Raw genomic sequence first — 21,023 nt, 5'->3', positions numbered from 1 at the left:
GAGCAGTATAGATAGTCCTCGACTTGTGACCACAATTGAGCACCAAAATTTATTTTGCTAAGAGATAAATTTGTTAAGTGAGTTTTGCCCCATTTTTACCACTTTTCTTGCCACGTTTGTTAAATCACTGCAGTTGTTAAGTTAGTAACCCAATTGTTAATTGAACCTGGCTTCCCCATTGACTTTGCTTGTCAGAAGGTTGCAAAAGGTGGATCGTATGACCTTGGGAACCACAGCGCCAGTCATAAATATGAATCAATTGCCAAGCATCTGAATTTTAATCACACGATCATGGGGATGCAGCAAAGGTCGTAAGTGTGAAAAATGGTCATAAGTTACTTTTTGGGTGAAACTTTCAACAGTCACTAAACAAACTCCGGTAAGTGGAGGACTACCTGCTCTGAAAGTTTATAGGGCACTGATAACTTTCATAATGGGGAAACCACTATCACATAACAACTGTGTTACTAACTTAACATTATCACAGAGCAACATCTGACTGAGACTATTGAAGCTCCAGTTGGGTATTTTTAAAAAAAATATTGCATCTCTTGTCCAATTTTAAACTTCAATCATCACATTTTCAGCTGGGATTTTGGATGCTTTGACCACAAACCAACTAATACGACTTTAGTAACCGAGTAGTTGATGCATGGAACTCACTACCAGACTCTGTAGCATCATCACCTAACCCCCAAAACTTTACCTTTAGCCTATCCACTGTTGATCTCTCCCAATTTCTAAGAGATCAGTAAGGGGCGTGCATAAGTGCACCAGAGTGCCTTCCGTCCCCTCCTAATGTTTCTCTTTTACTAGTATCATGTATATAAATATTATTATATCTTTGTATACCACCAAAACAAACAAATAAATAAAATAAATAAATCTTGAGGCAGTCAATCAGTCTAGCCAAACCCATAGGGTTTTGTGAAAATAAACCAGAGGGGGGAAACATTTATGTCAGCTTATTCTTAGGTCAGATATAGGTGTTTTTTTAAAAATGAAACAGCAATTTCTTCTGAGTGAACTGCTCAGAAGAAGTCAGTTAAAGGTTAAGCTTTTACAAATATTTTCTGATCATGTTAACCACAGTCAGATAAGTAAGGGTCTTTTGTGCAATTTGTTGGAAAGGCAAACAAGACATAAAGTGGGAAAGATCTAACGTGGAAGACTATCAGAAGATTTTGACAGGAACTCATGACATGGAATAATGTTTAAATTTGGTACCCGAAGCAAAAGTTGATTTTGTCATATTTATTTGTGCTCATGTTTTAAATAAAAGACTTTTCTTTAATTTATAATGCTTCTGATCCATAAAGATGGACAAAATGAAAATTTCAAATGCACAGATAGTTTATTTCCACCAGAATGCAGTATTATTTTTACTCAATACATGATGTATTCATTTTCATCACTTTTGCCAGTATGTTAATAAACTTTCTTCATCAGTTCATCTCACATATGTTCTGTCACTTATATGAGCTTCACTCCAAACCTTCTGACTACATAGAAGCAAATCATATTTCTGTAAACTCAGTTAATTACGTTTTATTCTCTTGATTCTGGCAAGAATCAAGGAACACCACCTAAATCACAATCCTCAAATCAGCCATCTAGGTCCATGGATATTAATTTGCCAATTTTATTTCCATTGCCCTCACTTAGTCTGTCACCCTTCCACAAACCCTAATTTTGATCCTCGACCCATCTTTCCATTTTAGCTACTTTCCTGAACAGTTTCAGGCTGCAGTGACTGCAATATTTAGGTTACACTGCATACTTCATTGAGTGCAGAAAAGTAGGAAATGTAAAGGTGGGGGATCAAAACTGATTTCCCAGCAGCAGAAGACTAAGTGCATACAGATGTAGACATTAGATCATCAATAGAAGAGGAAGAATATTTGTAGCTCAGAGTTGGACTGTGGTGTCCTTGATGTTCTCTCTGCTTTGAACTTTTCTTACAGATTTCATTACCAAATTGGGTAACATCACATGGGCTTCCAACTGCAGCCAGTGCTATCTAGGAACTTTATTAAATCAGATATCTATTAACTAATTAACCAATTAAACCACATGACCTGCAGGGGTCATAAATAAAATAGGGGCGGAGTCAACTGTCACCAACCTCATCTGAGCAACTCTCAGGCGAAAGCTCCTTGCGTGGGCGTAGGGGAGTGGCAAAATTACACCTGCCCCCTACCCCGTGCCACGCCCCCATGGCGTGTGGGATGGCTTGCCCCTGGTCTCTGGTAAGCCCCAGCCAGCGAGCCCCAGGAGCGACCCCCTCCCCCCATCCAAGCCGGTCAAGCCCTGTAATACGAGAAGGAGATCGCCCCTCACCTCACTAGAGGTGCCCCTAAAGGAGATCACACAGTTGCTGCGCAGTTCCAGTGTGCATGCACGCATCCGAGCGAGATTTTGCTTCTGCGCATGCACAGGAAGCAAACTCTCACGAGGAGACACATGTGAGCAAGATTTCGGCAATTTCTTTGCTTCCGCGCGCATGCCAGACACACGGAACTGTGCGTGCAGCTCAATTTTCGCTACCGGTGCAATGGCGTCAGTAGGAACCCCCTACTGGTGTGGCAGTGAGAAATACCAATCTGCACTTCCACAAAATAGTTTCTAAGAGACAATGTCTGAAACATCTAACTGTTCAACTTATGGGCTTGGCCCTTCCATTAAACCACTTGCGTTCAAGTTAATTATCAGTTACACAAGGCAAATATTAATTATAGATTAATATGATATTTGTCCCTCTGGAAATAATTTGGTATACTCTTACTGTGAGCAAACATGGAACCATTCCTTCCTGAGATGCGTAAATTTACACCTTTAGATTTTTTTTTTGCTTAATGATTTTCTAATGTAAGGTTTTGAGGTTCCTAACAGTTGAGAGTATTTCCATACTGTAGCCATTTAGTGAGATTCCCTTTTGTGGTGGTTAATGGAATGGTTGTGAGAATGGAGGGATGGTTGGGCTATGTTAATTCCCCCATGATGGGAATGGCTCTGGACTTGGTGTTTGAAGTTAGGCGCTTCTTGATTTTCCTTTTCAGGATGGCTTTTCAAAACATCCACTTTGTCTCCGGGAGCCTCAGTTGTCATCCCAGGAGTACTTGCTGTGTTATTCACCTGTGAAATAGCAATAAGGCTCTGATATATTATGAGATGGACTCAAGGTGAAACCAGATGGCACAGTTTAAGGGTGAAAGAAAATGACATACTGTAGAGAGAGAGAGAGCTATCGTGGGGTTACCTAGATTCGTGCACGTCCCTCCAACACTCCATGGCTTGCATTGGAGTTTCCGGTCGCAATTCAAAGTGTTGGTAATGATCTATAAAGCCCTACATGGCATCAGACCAGAATACCTCCGGAACTGTCTTGTGCCGCACGAATCCCAGCGGCCGATAAGGTCCCACAAAGTTGGCCTTCTCCAGGTCCCGTCGACTAAACAATGTTGTCTGGTGGGCCCCAGGGGAAGAGCCTTCCCTGTGGCGGCCCCGTTCCTCTGGAATCAACTCCCCCAGAGATCAGAACTGCCCCCACTCTCCTTGTCTATCGCAAATTGCTTTGTGTGTCCCTGATGCTAAAGTTATTCTTTCAGATCCTTCAGCTCAGTCCCTCCTATTATAGTTAAAGATACAATTCATAGTATCATAGAATCATAGAGTTGGAAGGGACCTCAAGGAGCATCGGGTCCAACCCCTTGCTCAATGCAGGATATATTAAACCATCCCAGAAAGATGACTGTCAAGTCTCTGTTTGAAGACCTCCAGTGAAGGCGAGCCCACCACCTCCTGTGGCAACTGTTCCACTGGTTTATCACCCTTACTGTTAGAAAGTTTTTTCTGATACCTAATCTAAATCTACTCCCTTGCAGTTTTATTCTATTGTTTCTAGTCCTTCCATGTGCTAATGAGAACAATGCTGATCCCTCTGCTCTGTGACAGCCCTTCAGATATTTGTAGACAGTTATCAAGTCTCCTCTCAGTCTTCTCCTTTGGAGACTAAACATCCCTAGATCCTTTAACCATTCCTCATAGGACATGGTTTCCAGACCATTCACCATCCTTGTAACTCGCCTTTGAACTTGCTCTAGTTTATCAATGTCCTTTTTAAATTGGGGCCCCCAGAACTGAACACAGTATTCCAAGTGTGGTCGTACCAAAGTACTGTAGAGAGGAATAATTACTTCACTTGAAAATGTTCTCATATACTGCAAAGAAAAACATGAAACACGCCTTCCCTTTTGCTGTATTTTTCCATTGCATAAAATGGAAAACTTGAAGAATTCTTAAGTATCAAAAAAAATAAGCTGAGCAAATAAGAAATGTCCTGCTTAAACGGGAGAGCGGCAGAAGGAGAGAAGACTTCAACTCTTACCTCTTGGCTGCTGTTCAGATAATACCAGGAACAATTGCCACAATAGTCTTTGTGGGATGTGTAGCGCACAGCTGCCTCAACATATGGTAAGTGCAGAAAACTATATGGCAGCTGGATGTGGAAAGTGAGCTTCCGGCACCTGCAGAGCCCAGAGGCCATGGAAGAAAAGGACAAGAGTCCCATTTCAGAACACTTGAGGCTCCATCCATCCATGAGCAGAATATAATTTGACCGAGCTGACATTTTTATCAATGAAAAGGTCAAGGAACACGCCTCTTGTCTTCTTCTCTCTACTATATATACATACCAGGGATGGAGAACCTTTTTTGGTTTGCATGTCAAAACGTGCGGGTATGCTAGTATGCGTGTACATGCCCACACCGCTTCCTTCAGTCTTTCACACATGTGTACCGCCCGCACAGGCCTTTCTGAAGCCTGGTAGGCAGTGATGGGTTCCGACCATGGTGGTCCAGGGTGCCGCACTGGTAGGAACATACTGATGCAATTTTTGGTGTTTTTTTCCTGGCGTCTCCACATTGGAAAAAGCCCTCTGGACCGCCCTCATCTTAATGTCTTTGTCTGAAGCACAGCTGAGAAGCTCCTTCTCAGTAGACGCCGCCCCCCCCCCCCCCCGCTGAAAATTGCATCAGTAGGTTCCAACTGGTGTAGCACTCTGGACTACACCGATAGGAACTCACCACTTCTGGTAGGTGAAAAAAAATGCCCAAATGGGAAAACCGGAAGTGCGTTTTTCTGAACTTCCGGTTTGTCCGTTGGGGGATTTTTTTTTGCCTCCGGGGCTTCAGGGAAGCTTCCTTGAACTGTCTGGAGGACGAAACAGCCTTTCCCAAGGCTGAAAATCAGCTGGCCATTGTGCGCATGCGTGCTGGAGCTGAAACATGGAAAAGTCTCCCATGCCCACCCATATGGTTCCGCGTTTCACCTGTGGCACACGTGCCATAGTTTGCCATCATGGCTCTATACATAGTTGTTTTGCTCTTAAGTTTTAGCCTAGGCCAGTGGTTCTCAACCTTTCTAATGCCATGACCCCTTAATGCCATGAGTTTGCGGAGAGGGGCGGCATATAAATCCAATAAACCTAATACTGTTCCTCATGTTGTGGTGACCCCCAACCATATATCTAGCGCCAATTCTCCCAACAGAGCTTTAAGCTGATTGGCAGGAAGGTCAGAGGGACACCCCCACTGTAAATGCCTGATTGGTCGGATTGTAAAAATATGTTCCAAGGCGCCAGAATAGAAGCTTTAGTTCCTAACACCATGAAAAATTTGTCTTTTCCCATGGTCTTAGGCGACCCCTGTGAAATGGTCATTCGACCCCCCAAAGGGGTCCCGACCCCCAGGTTGAGAACCACTGGCCTAGGCAGTTCCTTTTAGCCCCCACTGTAGAATTTGTATGGGATGACCAAGCTGAGCCTAAGGGAAGGGCCAAACCAGTAGTGAATTCTAAATCCCGTTGCTACCGGCACTGTATCCTCTAAGCTGCGCGCGTGCGCGCATACCCCAAAACAGAAAAAAAAAAAAACCAGCCCTCACCTGTTTTTATTAATAGTTATGTTTTTGGTTTTGCTGGTTGTTTTAGTTTTAATAGTAATGGATTTTGTTTTTTTTAATTATTAATTTCTTTTAATAAAAATGAGGGATTTTTTTCTTTTTATCTATCTATCTATCTATCTATCTTCCATCTATCTATCTATCTATCTATCTATCTATCTATCATCTATCTATCTATCTATCTATCTATCTATCTATCTATCTATCATCCATCTATCTAGCTAGCTATCATCTATCTATCTATCTATCTATCTATCTATCTATCTATCTATCTATCTTCCATCTATCTATCTATCTATCTATCTATCTATCATCTATCTATCTATCTATCTATCTATCTATCTATCTATCTATCATCCATCCATCCATCCATCCATCCATCTATCTATCTATCTATCTATGCCGCCCAGTCCCAAGTCCCAAGTCCCCAGGCCCAACACTATACTTTTCCGCCCACACCGAAAAAAAATTAGAGGGAACATTGGCTACCGGTTTGTACACTCGTGCGTGTGAGTGGACAGAGCCTCCTGCTGCTACTGGTTGGCAGAACTGGGCCAAACTGGGAGCTACCCACCACTGGGCCAAACGCATCACAGGTCTTGAATCTACATACCTGCAAGAAATCTAAGTCCAGCCCACCTTTTGAATGCCTTTTTATCTTACGCACATTTGCCTTGACTGCTAGTTGGTCAGATTCTTGTAAAGCACTTAAGTTTGCAAAGAATGTTTACATTCATTTGAACTGCCCGAATCTCCTGGGCTTGACAGAATCCAAGGGTGTTATAATCACGTTGGGCCTGCAAATCCACTTGAGTGGATTCTTCCCTGTGTCAAGTACCACCAACCTGTCATATATCAGAAAGTCATCCTTATTTCCCTGTAGAATTTGCCAGACATCAGGTTCCAAGATTTGTTGCTGGTAAACTGGAATGCCTTTGGGAGCATGTCGTTTGAGCTCCCAATACATCGCCCTGGAGGAAGGGGCCTTTTCATTCACAATCATGAAACTGACATTGGCTACGGCTACGCCATCGCCAGACAATTTCTCTCGCAAGCTGCCAAGGCTGTTTGTCAAAAGAGCAATAAATAACATTTAGGAAAGGACATGCCTAGTCACACACCCATCCCCCATCACTGATAATGGAAATTCAGATGTATTGGACAGCAATTCTCATCGTTTAGTTAGGAATAATGAGCATTGAAATCCAAGACCACTTGAGGCATTAGCTGCGGTGGTGCAGTGGATGGAATGCAGTACTGCAGCTACTTCTGCTGATCACCGGCTGCCAGCAGTTTGGCAGATCAAATCTCCCCAGGCTCAAGGTTGACTCAGCCTTCCATCCTTCCGAGGTGGGTAAAATGATGACCCAGATTGTTGGTGGCCACATGCTTATTCTATAAACCGCTTAGAGAGGGCTGTAAAGCACTGTGAAGCGGTACATAAGTCTAAATGCTATTGCTATTAGGAGGAAAAAAATCAGGAGATGTTTTTATAATTTGGGATAAAAATCTGTAGAGCAAGAGACACCACTTTATTTTATGTCTCATTAAATGGCCTGTTATTACAACTGAAAGATTTTAGAGATATCCAAATGCACATTATGCAGTACTGAAATGCATTAATTTAACTATATTTATTTATTTATTATTATTAATTAAATTTGTATGCTGCCCAACTCCCAAAGGACTATAGCCATTTTTCTTTGTATATCGCATATTATAGCCATGGGTTCATTTCATATCTCGCTAAACAGGAATTGATGGAGAACCGGTCTTTTCAATAGTTTAATGAATGCTGAGTTCATTTCAGTATTTTCTGCAGAAATCTCATTGCCCAACATGTGGTTTCTATTTAGGCCCCTGGTTCCCAACATGGGGCCCACGTCCTGCATGGGGGCAATTTCATTTTTAATGGGGGCAATTGGAACCTTGTTTAAACTTAGTTAATGGCCTTTTAGGCTTCCTCTGCGTGAGTAGTTCACTTTTTGAATTATATGTCATGGGGGGACGAAGGCCTCAGGATTTTAGAGATGCTTAGGTGGAGCATGGCCCAAAAAAGATTGGGAACCGCTGATTTAGGCACTTTATAGCTCTTGAAGCAAACAATCTGCTCTCTATGGGCAAGCAGTCACCTGGCTGCTTGCTTGAGACAGAACTGTCAGCTGGCCTTCAAAAGGACCACCACTGTCACCTGGCCCTCCATTCCAGCCATTGGTTCTATGCGATTTATCTTCCAGGGTGGCGCTGGTTGGCATATTCTGGTTTGGTTCTCAACCACAACCCCTTCGGCTACTGTAGCAGCAATCACGAGGCTCAGCAGCAAGGCTTTTGTGTTCGGGGGCAAGTAGCCCATCCCGACTACTTCCCTTTAGCCTACAAGAGAAGAAAGCAGACTTAAGGATATTTCCCAGAAAAATCACTTTCCATAGCCTACTTTGCATCACAGAAAATAAGCAATGTTGTCCCATGATGCAGTGGCATTGAGTCTTCAGTAATCTATTGAAGGTTGCAGCCTGGATGTTTGAGAGAAAGATTCCCACAGGCCTTCTATCTCATCTATAGCTTTTATCACTTCAGAGTTATCTCAAGTTAGCTGCTCTCTGCATTAAACCATTGAAACACTGAATGTTTTGCAAATCCCTAGTACATCTGTATCAACTCAGCATGATGTTCCCTTTTGGGCAGAAAAGGAAGAAGAAATAATATGCAAAAGAAATCAAAGACATGAGATAAAACAAAAGAAAATGAAATGTAGTTGTATCTAATTTATACCACGATATCTATTACACCTACTACGCCTAATGGAGAAAGGGAAAGAGACAGGGAGAGGAGTGCTAAAAGAATGGCATACAAAGGAGAGAAATGAACTCACACGGCCATACAAAAAAAGAGGTTTGAAAAAACATGGAGGAAAATTACATGGGTTGAGGGTAAAAGAAAATGGTGGTTGGATGTATCTGATAAGATCAACAAAAGCCTTCTCTGGAGCTTTTTTAAAGTAAAATTTTTATTGTGTTTTTTCATTTAACATGTTTCCATACTTTATGCATAACTGTGCTCATTTATTTTATTTATTTATTATTTATTTATTAGATTTGTATGCCGCCCCTCTCCGTAGACTCAGGGCGGCTAACAACAATAATGAACAGCATATAACAAATCTAATGTCAAAATAATTAAAAACCCTTATTTAAAAGCAAACATACACACAAACATACCATGCATAAATTGTATAGGCCTGGGGGGAAGGAATAGTTCAGTTCCCCCATCACCCCATGACGACAGAGGTGGGTTTTAAGGAGCTTACGAAAGGCAAGGAGTGTGGGGGCAATTCTGATCTCTGGAGGGAGCTGGTTCCAGAGGGTCAGGGTCACCACAGAGAAGGCTCTTCCCCTGGGTCCCGCCAGATGACATTGTTTAGTCAACGGGACCCAGAGAAGGCCAACTCTGTGGGACCTAACGGGTTGCTGAGATTAGTGTGGCAGAAGGCAGTCCCAGAGATATTCTGGTCCGATGCCACGAAGGGCTTTATATTTACCTATTACTTACATGCCTATTTTTTACATATCATTACATTCAAGTTTAAGAATATTTCATACATGATATTTACCTCTCTTTTCATTCAAATCCATATACAGTAGTGTATTCCCTATTTTTCAAGTATGCATTTTACTTCCTCTTATATTTTACCTCTGAAACTTTTTTCATTTGTTTCCATTAACATGCTGAAAAGCAAAATTTTGGCCTGCCAAAAAGCAGTGCTGCACTTCCCAATTTTTTATTATTTTCACTTGTATCCTTTCAATCAATAGCCGAGCTCCTGCGTTTGTCAGTTAAATTTATAAGTTACATTTCCATTGAGTGAAATGGCTGTTCAGAATTTCAGGGAATAACTCTAGGGCTCTAAGCAACAGACTTGGGTCCCACATGTTTAGCTTAATAGAAGTCCTGATTTCGTGAAATAAATAATAAATTAGGATATATCACAAATAATGGAAGTACCACCAAAGAGTGCAAATAAGAAACCCAATATTTATTTAGATGTTCTGTACCTAGAAAAGAGGCAATGTAGGAAGATAACGTTCTTTAGCTGAACCAGTTAATCCTCTTACTTTGGACAACTTAAACAATTTTCTTTGCCAATAGCCTTCTACTATCAGCCAGACATAATGTCTAGAGCATTATCTGCAGCTCTATTACAAATAGCAATGTTGACATACCCAGTAACCATTTACAGTGTTTTTCTTTTCCCACTTACCTGACACTATATAACCTGTCTGCAATACCCACCATTGGCCTAACATTCCTCATCCATTCAAACATGGTCTTTTCTCTCTTCCTGCGCTCAAGAAAACAGAAGGGCAGGATGCCATGCTCAGAAAATATGTAGGAAAAACCCTTCCTGCTGCAGGATTCAAAACCTGTTACACTCTTAACCATTGAGGGCACTTGATGGAAATCCCAAAGGTGCTTTACAAAAAGCAATTGGACTTTCTTAGGGAGTTTCCCCCCCCCCATTGAAAACGTTTTGCTTCTCATCCACGAAGCCAAAAACACTAAGAAAGCCCAGTTTCCTTTCGAAAAGTATCTTTGGGACAACCATAATTTGGATGATTGAGAATCTCTGTAAATGGTCTAACAGAAAGTGAAGGGGAATCAAAGTTTATTTTTATTTAATTTTGTCCAATACAGAATAATACACAATGAAGGTAGTAGAGGACACCTTCCAGGAAATGAAATTAGAGAAGGAATAGAAGAGAGAGTACAGTGTTCCCTCGATTTTCGCGGGGGATGCGTTCCGAGACCGCCCGCGAAAGTCGAATTTCCACGAAGTAGAGATGCGGAAGTAAATACACTATTTTTGGCTATGAACAGTATCACAAGCCTTCCCTTAACACTTTAAACCACTAAATTACAATTTCCCATTTCCTTAGCAACCATTTAGATTATTAAACACCATGTTTATTTATTAAAGTTTATTTTAAAAAAATATTTATTAAAGGTGGATGAAAGTTTGGTGATGACATATGACGTTATTGGGCGGGAAAAACCGCAGTATAGGGGAAAAAATGCGAAGTATTTTTTAATTAATATTTTTGAAAAACCGTGGTATAGACTTTTCGCGAAGTTTGAATGCACAAAAATCGTGGGAACACTGTATAGGATAAAATAAATCAATGAGAGAATAGGAGAAAGATAAAGGGATAGAAGAGAAGATACATGGGATATAGTAGAGACAATAGGACAGGGGTCGGAAGGCACTCTAGTGCACTTATGCAGTTGCGCTCTTCAGAAGTAAGTCAAGATGTTGACTAGGACATAGTTGTGCTTTTTTACTTCTTCATTTACATCCTCCTACCTACACCAATAGAAAATCCTTAATCATCTGCAGAAATTAAATTCCATATATAGAATTCCAAAGAAGGTCATACACTACCTTTTCCCTGATGAATCTTGCCGTTGTCCAGTTCTGTCCACTGAGAAACCTGGAGCTCTTCTGATGTTTGCTCTGATGGGTCTAATCTCCCAACTTTGCACTGACCCCTGGTGTAGGTTAATTTTCATCCCAGATCTCTCCACCCAGAAGGGGCTGGGATAAAGGAAATAGCTGGGGAAGAGCCAACTACAGGCGTGTCCCTGGAGATAGTCATAGGATTAGGCTTTGTACTTAACACTGCCTGCCTCCCAGCTGTACTTGTTTCTTTCCTATCAGGCTCATCACATACAAAAGTGAAAGAAACACTGTGCAGCACCAGGCAGTGTATGTGAGAAAATATAGCCTTGAAGGAGGGCAGCAACTACTTCCTAATATTTTCCAATATATGAAGAAAAATGTTAAGGCATGTTAACCAGTGTCCCTATGAAGCAAAGGAGGCACCTGTTATAAAAGTTTTAGAAAAGGCAGTTTGCCTAATGCAGTGCTTCTCAAATAGTGGGGTGGGGCCCCCTGGAGCGATGCCAGGGGAGGCGTGTGACCCCGGGGAACGTGGGGGGTTTTGCCGCAGGGAGTAGGGTTTTTTTGCACCGAACAATAGCACACAGCACAGAGGAGGAGATATGAAGAACTGATAACAAACCCTTAAGAGACACCATGGAAAAATATTTAACAGGGATGAAGAGAAAGGAGGAGAGAGACGGAGATAATGAGACAAATGTTAGTCTCCTAAAAGCTAAGACAAGGAAACGTGATGAAATCATTAAAATCTATTAAAGCTAGAGTCTCTGAAATTCTTTTTTCTTTTCTTTCTTTCTTTCTTTTTCTTTCTTTCTTTCTTTTTCTCTCTCTCTCTCTCTCTATCAAAACTTGTACAAGATAGCAGGTATTGGTATAAACATAAAAAAGCAAAGTAAGTACAGTACAGGTAAATTGGACAATAGGACAATAAGACAGGGACTCAAAAGATTTGTTTTGTTTTGGTAGAGCAAACTATGTGAACCCAGCACTATAGTCAATAATCAATACTTTATGGTTTAGTGCAGTGTGTGATTCCAGTCCAAAGATTGGTGCAGAGAATCATGCTGAACTGGCCTTAAAAGTTAGTTATTTTATTTTTCGGGTACTATTCAACTAAAGAACCATAATGTATAAATCAAATAAAGTGAATATTGCTTGTTGTTGGCATGCTCCACAACAAACTTGGCTATTAAATGCACAACACCATTTGCCTGCTCTATGTATAGATCTTTAATATACAGTACTTGCTTAAATCCCAAAGTATGTCATTCTAAATGATTTTAATATCATTGAAATAATTTATAGAGGAATATTATCATGTGAATAGAGCCATTGAAGAAGTGTGTGTTTTAGGGTCATCTTATTGGGGCTACTGGATACTAACTTCTGTAACCCATTCTGACTTCAGTCAGTTGAAGCTTTTGAATAAATAAAATCCCCACCACTAGTATTTGGGATTGGGAAATCCATCACTAAATGACACAGATTAAGGAGCAATATCACTGAACCATGTCAATTTATGATGACAGTTCTGGCAGTCCCAGTTTGTGATCATTAGGCAAATCCTGTGTAGTTGCCATTTGCAACTCCTGATAGCTTCCCCATTGACTCTGGTTGTTGAAAATTCAAATTTGGGAACAACTATAATCACTTTTCCCCAAGTGGGCTCGCTCAGTTCAGTGCACACTAGGGTCTCTCATCTGCAGACGAAATACCCATCGCCAGCATCCTATTATCTAGAAAGTGTTTGCTGTAAAAAGAGTCAAAAAAATCAAGAGTTGTTGTGGTTAGCTCTGGCCCAGCTCCTGCCCCAAGGAATGTGGAGGTGGATGTGGGGAAGACATCCACATGCCTGTTTTGCTCCCAGTAGAATCTGCCGACGAAGTCTCCTCTGACCAAGGAAGCGTGAGTGACAGGGAAGAGGGGAGTTTGGCAGACAGCCCAGGAGGAGATCAGTCATCTGTATCATCCCTGGATTCTGAATGAGAAATAATGAAACATCCACGCATGCGTAGAGTGATGAATAGGAGACAACAACTGAAGGATTATTACAAAAGAAAATGAGGCCACCTGTGGTTGGGTGGGGCTGCTGTAATTAGTGCTACAGATAAAAGTACAGCCTGGTGTTTTAGCCTCATGGCAGTTTATCTGATTCATTGTTTCGTCAAGATCGTAGTTTTTGCTGTTCAGGATTGTGTGTGTGGACTCTCAGGACTTTAGAATTGGACTCAATTTCCCAGTTATTGGGTGAGCAATTGGACTGCATTTAACCTGTGCCTTGTGTGTACCAGAAAATCCCTTTGACATTTAAAAAGGGAGCTGTTTCTGTTTTTCTGTTTATGAAAACTTTTGGGTTTTCCTTTTATCGTGTAGTGTGTGTCTTCCTGGACTAATTACCCTGTAATTACGGGCGGTGGAGACACGCCGGCAGAACAACAGTCAAAAGTAATAATGAGTGAAATGTATTAAGCAACAGCAGATCCAAAAGTGCCTTTAAAAATAAACGCTTAAAGGAGATTAGGGGGTCAGCATTATGTTACCACCAAGTCTCATAATCCAGAGATTTATGCAAGAAAGCAGGGACATCTGTTCTTAAGAGAACAACAGACTCATAGATTTATTTGTAAAATAATAGTGCTAATGTCCCAAAACACATTAAGTGATTTTTCTTATCACCGAAAATAAGTGATACCTATACTTTAAGATGCTTTAGGACTAGGATGTGAGGCCACAAAGAACATTTCTGACCTTTCCTTCATCTATGCATTTCAAAAATACAACCAGATATCTGATTTTTATTTTTTCCTGTTTCTGCCTTGTTCTACCAAGTTTACCAGTAAGTATATTCTGGTTTCTTCCCCAAACCTCCAAAACCTTTAACCTTAAAACTTTTAACCTGCCTACTGTTTGACCTCACCCCATTCCTAAGAGATCTATAAGAGGCGTGCATAAGCGCACTAACATGCAAACCTAATGTGCCGCCCCGAGTCCACGGGACGGGCAGCATAAAAGTCCAATAAATACATACATAAATAAATCCCTGTCCTAATGTTCCCATCAGTGGCGCAGCAGGTAGAGTGCAGTACTGCAGGCCACTGAAGCTGACTGTAGATGTCAGCACAGGAAATCTCATCACCGGCTCAAGGTTGACTCAGCCTTCCATCCTTCCGAGGTGGGTAAAATGAGGACCCAGATAAGGGGCGTACATAAGTGTACTGGTGTGCCTTTCGTCCCCTGTCCAATTGTCTTTCCTTTCTCTCACTTATAATATATATTTTATTTCTTTCATATATCCTCTCCTCTAAGTTCACTTTACCCTTATATATATTACTACATGTCTATTTTTCTTCCTATGTATTTGTGTATTGGACAAATGAATAAATTAATTAATTAATTAATTAATTGTGGGGGCAGTAGCCTGGCTCTGTTAAAAAGTGCTATTGCTAACATGTTGTAAGCCGCCCTGAGTCTAAGGAAAAGGGCGGCATAAAAATCAAATGAATGAATGAATGAATCTGTAGCAGGTTGCTACTGGTACGGTAAAGGATGGTAAACAGGTAGCGACCGCTGCATACACAGCTTTGGTTATCTTGCATGCGCGTCCCAGCATGTTTTTTTGCCTTTGCGCATGCTCATGAAGCAAAATTTTGCAAGGGGACGCATGCGTGTGTGAAATATTTTGCTTCCAGGCATGTGCGGAAGCAAAAAAAAAATCACCAAAATCTCACACACATGCGTCCCCCCACATGTTTGCTTCCTGCACATGCACATAAGCAAAAAAACGCTAGGACGCACCCACACCCAAAATTACCAAAGCTGTGTGCGTAGTGCACCAGTAGCAGCGGTGGTAGCAATCCACTCCTGGTTCCCCTGTACTCAAAATCATCTCGCGTGTACATATTTATTATTATAACCTTATATACGCTTGACAAAAGAATGAAATAAAATAAATTAAATAAATAAAAATTAAAAAATACTGTATGTATGTATTTATTTATTTATTTGATTTGTATGCCGCCCCTTTCTGAAGACTGGGGCGGCTCACAACAGTAATAAAAACAATATAGCAGTGGAACAAATCTAATATTAAAAAACATATAACCAAACAGCACATTCATACCAAACATAAAACAATGTATAAAAAAGCCTGGGGGAAAGGTGTCTCAACTCCCCCATGCCTGGCAGTAAAAGTGAGTCTTGAGTAGTTTACGAAAGATAGGGAGAGTGGGGGCAGTTCTAATCTCCAGGGCGGGGAGTTGGTTCCAGAGGGCCAGGGCCGCCACAGAGAAGGCTCTTCTCCTGGGGCCCGCCAAACGACATTGTTTAGTCAACAGGACCCGGAGAAGGCCAACTCTGTGGGACCTTATCGGTCGCTGGGATTCGTGTGGTAGCAGGCAGTTCCAGAGGTACTCTGGTCCAATGCCATGCAGGGCTTTAAAAGTCATGACCAACACTTTGAATTGTGACCGGAAACTGATCCGCAGCCAATGCAAGCCACTGAGTGTTGAAGAAACGTGGGCGAATCTTGTATTGTATTGCCCTTATTGGTGTGAGCCGCCCCGAGTCTTTGGAGAGGGGCGGCATACAAATCTAATAAGTAGTAGTAGTTATTATTATTATAATACTATTATTATTATATTATTATTATTAAATTATTAAATAAAATAAAAATAAAACAAGCCAGCCTCCTCCAAGAGAGAGTAGCTGCCTGCCTTGCCTCACACAGCGCCTCACGCTTTGTTTTCTAATTGAAATCTGAAAAGAAGCGGCGGATTAGGGGAGGAAGGCTTAGAGGGCAAGGCTCGAAGTAACCCCAGAGTACCGAATTCCTCTAAAACGTGGTGTAACTGCCTCGAGGCGCAATCTCATCCTCGAAGATCTTCCGCTTCCGTCCGTGCTGCGGGGTTGCTACAGGTCGGGTAAGTGGTGGAAAAGTTGACTGTTTTGCCGCGTTCGCCCCCCACCGCGGCCGTTATACTTTCAATTCCCGGCTGGCTGGAAGGAGAGAGAATTATAATGGCTGGACAAATCAGGCATTGGAAGCAGGTGAGAGAGGCGAGGGAGGGAGTGGATACAGGGAGTCTCTGCCGGGCGGGCAGCAGAGGGAATGAGCACGCGTTCAAGGGCGCCTGATGGGGAAGCGGCACGGAAAGAGGAAATTAAAAAAAAAGCATGAGGTGTTTTTTTTTTTTTTTTTAAAAGCAATTCTTGTTTCCCCCCCACGACTTAGAATGAGGAGTTGGAGGTGGAATGGTTTGAATAAAACAGGACTCTTAGATTTATTGCGGTGGGGGGGGGGCGAAAGGGGAGACCCCTCTCTCTTTTTTTGCAACTTGAGAAAACGTGTTTTTATTTTTAAGGGCAGGAGGTATTTTAAAAGGCAACGTGTTTTCATGTTATCTTTCACCTCTTCTACCGGTCTGTCTTCTAAGCCAGTGTTTCTCAACCTTGGCAACTTGAAGATATTTGGACTTCAACTCCCAGAATTCCCCAGCCAGCGAAGGCTGGCTAGTTGAATTCTGGGAGTTGAAGTCCAAATATCTTCACGTTGCCAAGGTTGGGAAACACTGTTCTAAGCAACCTGAAAGGCAACATGCTGGTCCAGAAAACTCATAGAATAGAATAGAATAGAATAGAATAGAATATTTTTAATAAAGTATTTTTATAATATAAAATATCCACACAGAACACAACATATAACAATGTGCTCAGTGTTTAAGTGCCCACAACCAGACAACATTCATACTCCTCCACCAAAATGGGGGCATATTTTGTATATACCATTTTAACTTGAGAGCAATATATCTAATTACATATTATAAAGTGATTCTAATTTATTCTTTATAGCTTGGTCTCGAATTCTACTGACCAGATATCCCCTCACCTTGTCCCATCATCCCATCAGTTCCTGCAGAGAATAAAATAGAATAGAATGGAATAGAATTCTTTATTTAATTCTTTATTTTCTTTGGCAACCTGTTGAAAGCAATTATTATTATTATTATTATTATTATTATTATTATTATTATTATTATTTAGATTTGTATGCCGCCCCTCTCCATAGACAATACTGTACTATGTTATCCATGGATATTTCAACCCCAACACAAACTGCTCCATTCAGCTGGGTAAACTAAACTGAGCATAATTTTAGCTCAGTGACTATTTTGTGGTTGTGTATAGCATATTCATTTTAGTCAGAGGTCCAAGTTTGCCACATATGTCATTATATTGGAAATGCCAAGATTTTGAATACGTAATTCCCAGATATTGAATTTTGTTCTTAACTTATTAAATGTTAGCTATTATTTAACCTAGTAAAAAAACTTGGGGTCCTCAAACTTTGCAACTTTAAGACTTGTGGGCTTCAACTCTTACAATTGTGGGAGTTGAATAGAATTCTTTATTGGCCAAGTGTGATTGGACACACAAGTAATTTGTCTTGTTGCATATGCTCTCAGTATCCATAAAAGAAAAAGATACATTTGTCAAGAATCATAAGGTACAACACTTAATGAGTGTCTCTTCTTTTTAAAGGGTCGGTTTGTATATATTTCTTACTTGTTTTCCTCAAACAGTCAAAGGAATGATAACTAAAGAAAGTAAACCAATGTCAAGTAACATTAACAATATTAATAAAAATCTTAAGGATACAAGCAACAAGTTAGTGTCATACAGTCATAAGTGGGAGGAAATGGATGATAGGAATGATGAGAAAAAACTAGTAGTAATAGAAGTACAGACTTAGTAAATAGTTTGACAGTGTTGAGGGAATTATTTGTTTAGCAGAGTGATGGCGTTCGGGAAAAAACTGTTCTTGGGTTTAGTTGTCTTGGTCTGCAGTGCTCTGTAGCGACGTTTTGAGGGTGGGAGTAAGATATTGATCCAGATTTTTTCTTTTTGTTTTGTAGATTTAATAGCCAAAAAGGATCTGTTGGAAATAACCAGCCACAAATTTCATAATGTCTGGTGTTCTGAAGCGGTTGTGTTACATTGGATTCCACGTTCTTCAGGGCCAACAGCTGGCCAATCACCTTGTGCAAAGATTTGGCTTTGAGCTGTTTGCTATACGAGAAGCAGAAAGGAAGAGGCAGCAGGCTTTCCGAAGAGGAGACGCCATTTTTGTTGTCAATGAAGAGCGGGAGCTGAGTGAGAAAAACTGTCCATCTTCAGATTTGCCTTCAGACTGCTCTAAGCACAAAAGGATCTTGTATGATGTGAACCTGCAGTACGGAGTCAGCACTGCTTCCAATATTTGCTTTGAGGTAGAGGATGTCCCTGGACTCTCCCGAAATCTACAAGAGAAAGGCTGCAACATCCTTATTCCTCCCACCATGGAAGCCGATGAAAATGGCTTCGTTACTTATTGTGTAGTGATGTCCATTGTGGGCAACGTCAGCCATACTTTTCTTGACCGATCCCACTATGGTGGCCCGTTCCTGCCCGGTTTCTGTGAAGTTTCCCCCAAGAAATTCCAGGAGAAAGAAACAGTACATTTTGACCACATCACCTATGCCTGTCTGCAAGGCAGCTCACAAGCCGTGCTGGGCTGGTACAAAACCTGTTTTGGTTTCCAGCGCTTCTTTATTCACCATCAAGATGATGCGGTGGAAGGCTTTCGAATTCAAGGGGAAAACATGGGCCTTCGTCTTACCGCCATGCGGTACGATGACGATCGACGGTCACCCTTTGTGCCCGACTGTAAATTTGTTCTGGCGGAGTCACTGCCAAGCCAAAAGATGGGCCAGGTGGACACTTTCTTACAGCAACACGAAGGAGCTGGTATCCAGCATGTGGCCCTTTATACCACAGACGTTGTAAGGACTGCGGCAGCCATGGCGAAGTCAGGAGTGAGTTTTTTCAAACCGCCCGTATCCTATTACGATGAGAAAAGCAAAGAGGAAGAGATGCAGCAAGTTGGGCAAGATCTTCAGCTCCTGAAAGACTACGGCATCCTTTTGGATGCAACAATAGGTGGCAAAGGGCAGGACAATAGCCCTAGCCTGCTTGAGGAGCGATACCTGATGCAGATCTTCACCAGACCTCTTTTTACAGAAGAGACCTTCTTCCTGGAACTCATTGAGCGCCACGGGGCTGCAGGTTTTGGTGAGGGAAATGTCCGGGCTCTTTGGAAATCTGTACAGGATTACATGGATCAGCAGCGAAGGCCCATTCTACTCGGGAACGAAGCCTGATGGAATGTCCTTTATCTTCTGCTCAGAGATGCATTGAGTTGTGAGATGGGCAGCAAATAAATTTGATAAATTATAGCTAAATAATATAGTGCTGCCTCAGATTTGCTACCATAGGATTAATGCCCATATTAGAATAAAGCATATGGACTGATTTGGCCCCTTCGGAGAGGGGCGGCATACAAATCCAAATAATAAATAAATAAATAAATAAATAAACTTGTATTTTGCATGGTCAACGCTGGTTTGGATTAAAGTGTGTCCAAGTGACCTGGAGACCATCTAATTAGGACCCATGCATATTTGATGGGAACTGAAACTTTACTGTAGCAACGTTGTGACAATAATATTGCACTTGAAAGCACATAGGTTTTTGCCTTGCTGGTTTAAGTACTGAATTGGTAATTGATCTTTCTTTAACGAAGTACAAAGGCCTTAAGGCAGGGGTAGGCAAAGTTGGCTCTTCTATGGCTTGTGGACCTCAACTCCCAGAATTCCTGACCCAATCATGCTAGCTCAGGAATTCTGGGAGTTGAAGTCCACATGTCATAGTAGAAGAGCCAACTTTGCCTACCTTTGGCCTAAGGGAATGGCTGTTATATTTTCCCTAGGAAGAGAGAAATGCTGTCTATATTAGAATAAAGTGACTGCTATCTACAGAACCCTCCTGAGTCTTTGGAACCATGGAATTCAAATCTGAAAAGGTGTAAGATTCCTGTTGCTTAATTACAGTAACTCTTAGTCAAGAAAGTTACTAACTTAGGTAAGAAAAAGTCCCAATGAAAACAACCAAGCTCTGAAGATACAAACTACTGGGGAAAAAATCAGTTCTCTCTGTTCTTACCAAATTTGTATCCCCCAAATTTGGTGTTAATGGACAAATAGAAGGCAAGAGTTATCTGTTAGCCATTCTCACATGAATCAGAACATCTTTTTAACTATCAGAACATGGAACCAAGGGAATCTTTATCATAGATCCAAGCATTTAGATACAGATGGAATGTAGCTATTGTGCTATTTACACTCCTAAAAAATGAAAAAAAACTGACTTAATCTTTATCTAATATGAAGAAGTGTGAATAAATGTTGTGATTCTCAAAATGTATTGCTAATAAATCTTAATATATTTCCAACATTGGCTCAATAGTTCTTTAGAAAGATTTACTAAGTTCATTTCTTCAAATGTTATTAGAAAGTATCCATAGTTTAATTAACTTAGTGGTTACTCCTATTAACAAAGTATTGGTAACATCCACTTACTGAATGCTACTGAAAGTGGTGGTGATGAAGTGATAACTGCTCTCTCTAGTATGTTTTGCTGCCTACAAATGTCTACCATACCTATTTCTTCTCCAAATATACAGTAGTTCTATTTGTTGGATGTTTTTGAATATATTGCCTTGGATAGCAGAGTC

General features: G+C 41.1%; 2 protein-coding genes across 3 annotated transcripts; one reads left to right on the top strand and one right to left on the bottom strand.

Moving 5' to 3' along the window:
- Nucleotides 1–1,335: 1,335 nt before the first annotated feature.
- LOC139165636 (selenoprotein Pb-like) lies at nucleotides 1,336–11,500 on the bottom strand. Its single transcript, XM_070748850.1, has 5 exons — nucleotides 11,399–11,500; nucleotides 8,094–8,334; nucleotides 6,807–7,025; nucleotides 4,388–4,526; nucleotides 1,336–3,135 (listed from the first exon to the last, which is right to left on the bottom strand). The coding sequence occupies exons 2-5, from the start codon at nucleotides 8,312–8,314 to the stop codon at nucleotides 2,920–2,922; spliced, it is 795 nt and encodes a 264-aa protein (XP_070604951.1). The 5' UTR covers nucleotides 8,315–8,334; nucleotides 11,399–11,500; the 3' UTR covers nucleotides 1,336–2,919.
- A 4,691-nt stretch (nucleotides 11,501–16,191) lies between these two features.
- HPDL (4-hydroxyphenylpyruvate dioxygenase like) lies at nucleotides 16,192–20,741 on the top strand. Of its 2 annotated transcripts, none has more exons than XM_070748849.1 (2): nucleotides 16,192–16,335; nucleotides 18,328–20,741. In XM_070748849.1, the coding sequence occupies exon 2, from the start codon at nucleotides 18,379–18,381 to the stop codon at nucleotides 19,609–19,611; it is 1,233 nt and encodes a 410-aa protein (XP_070604950.1). In that variant the 5' UTR covers nucleotides 16,192–16,335; nucleotides 18,328–18,378; the 3' UTR covers nucleotides 19,612–20,741. The 2 variants fall into 2 exon arrangements, with proteins under 2 accessions (XP_070604950.1, XP_070604949.1); XM_070748848.1 differs by having other exon boundaries at nucleotides 16,298–16,462.
- The last annotated feature ends 282 nt before the right edge of the window (nucleotides 20,742–21,023 follow it).

Source organism: Erythrolamprus reginae, chromosome 3 (assembly GCF_031021105.1).
Source record: "Erythrolamprus reginae isolate rEryReg1 chromosome 3, rEryReg1.hap1, whole genome shotgun sequence".
Lineage (NCBI taxonomy): Eukaryota > Metazoa > Chordata > Lepidosauria > Squamata > Dipsadidae > Erythrolamprus > Erythrolamprus reginae.
Note: the sequence above shows the minus strand (reverse complement) of the source record. Positions and strands in the feature narration are given on the sequence as shown.

Bases quoted from the DNA above. Each gene is read 5' to 3' on its own strand.
- HPDL (XM_070748849.1), top strand. From the start codon at position 18,379: ATGTCTGGTGTTCTGAAGCGGTTGTGTTACATTGGATTCCACGTTCTT.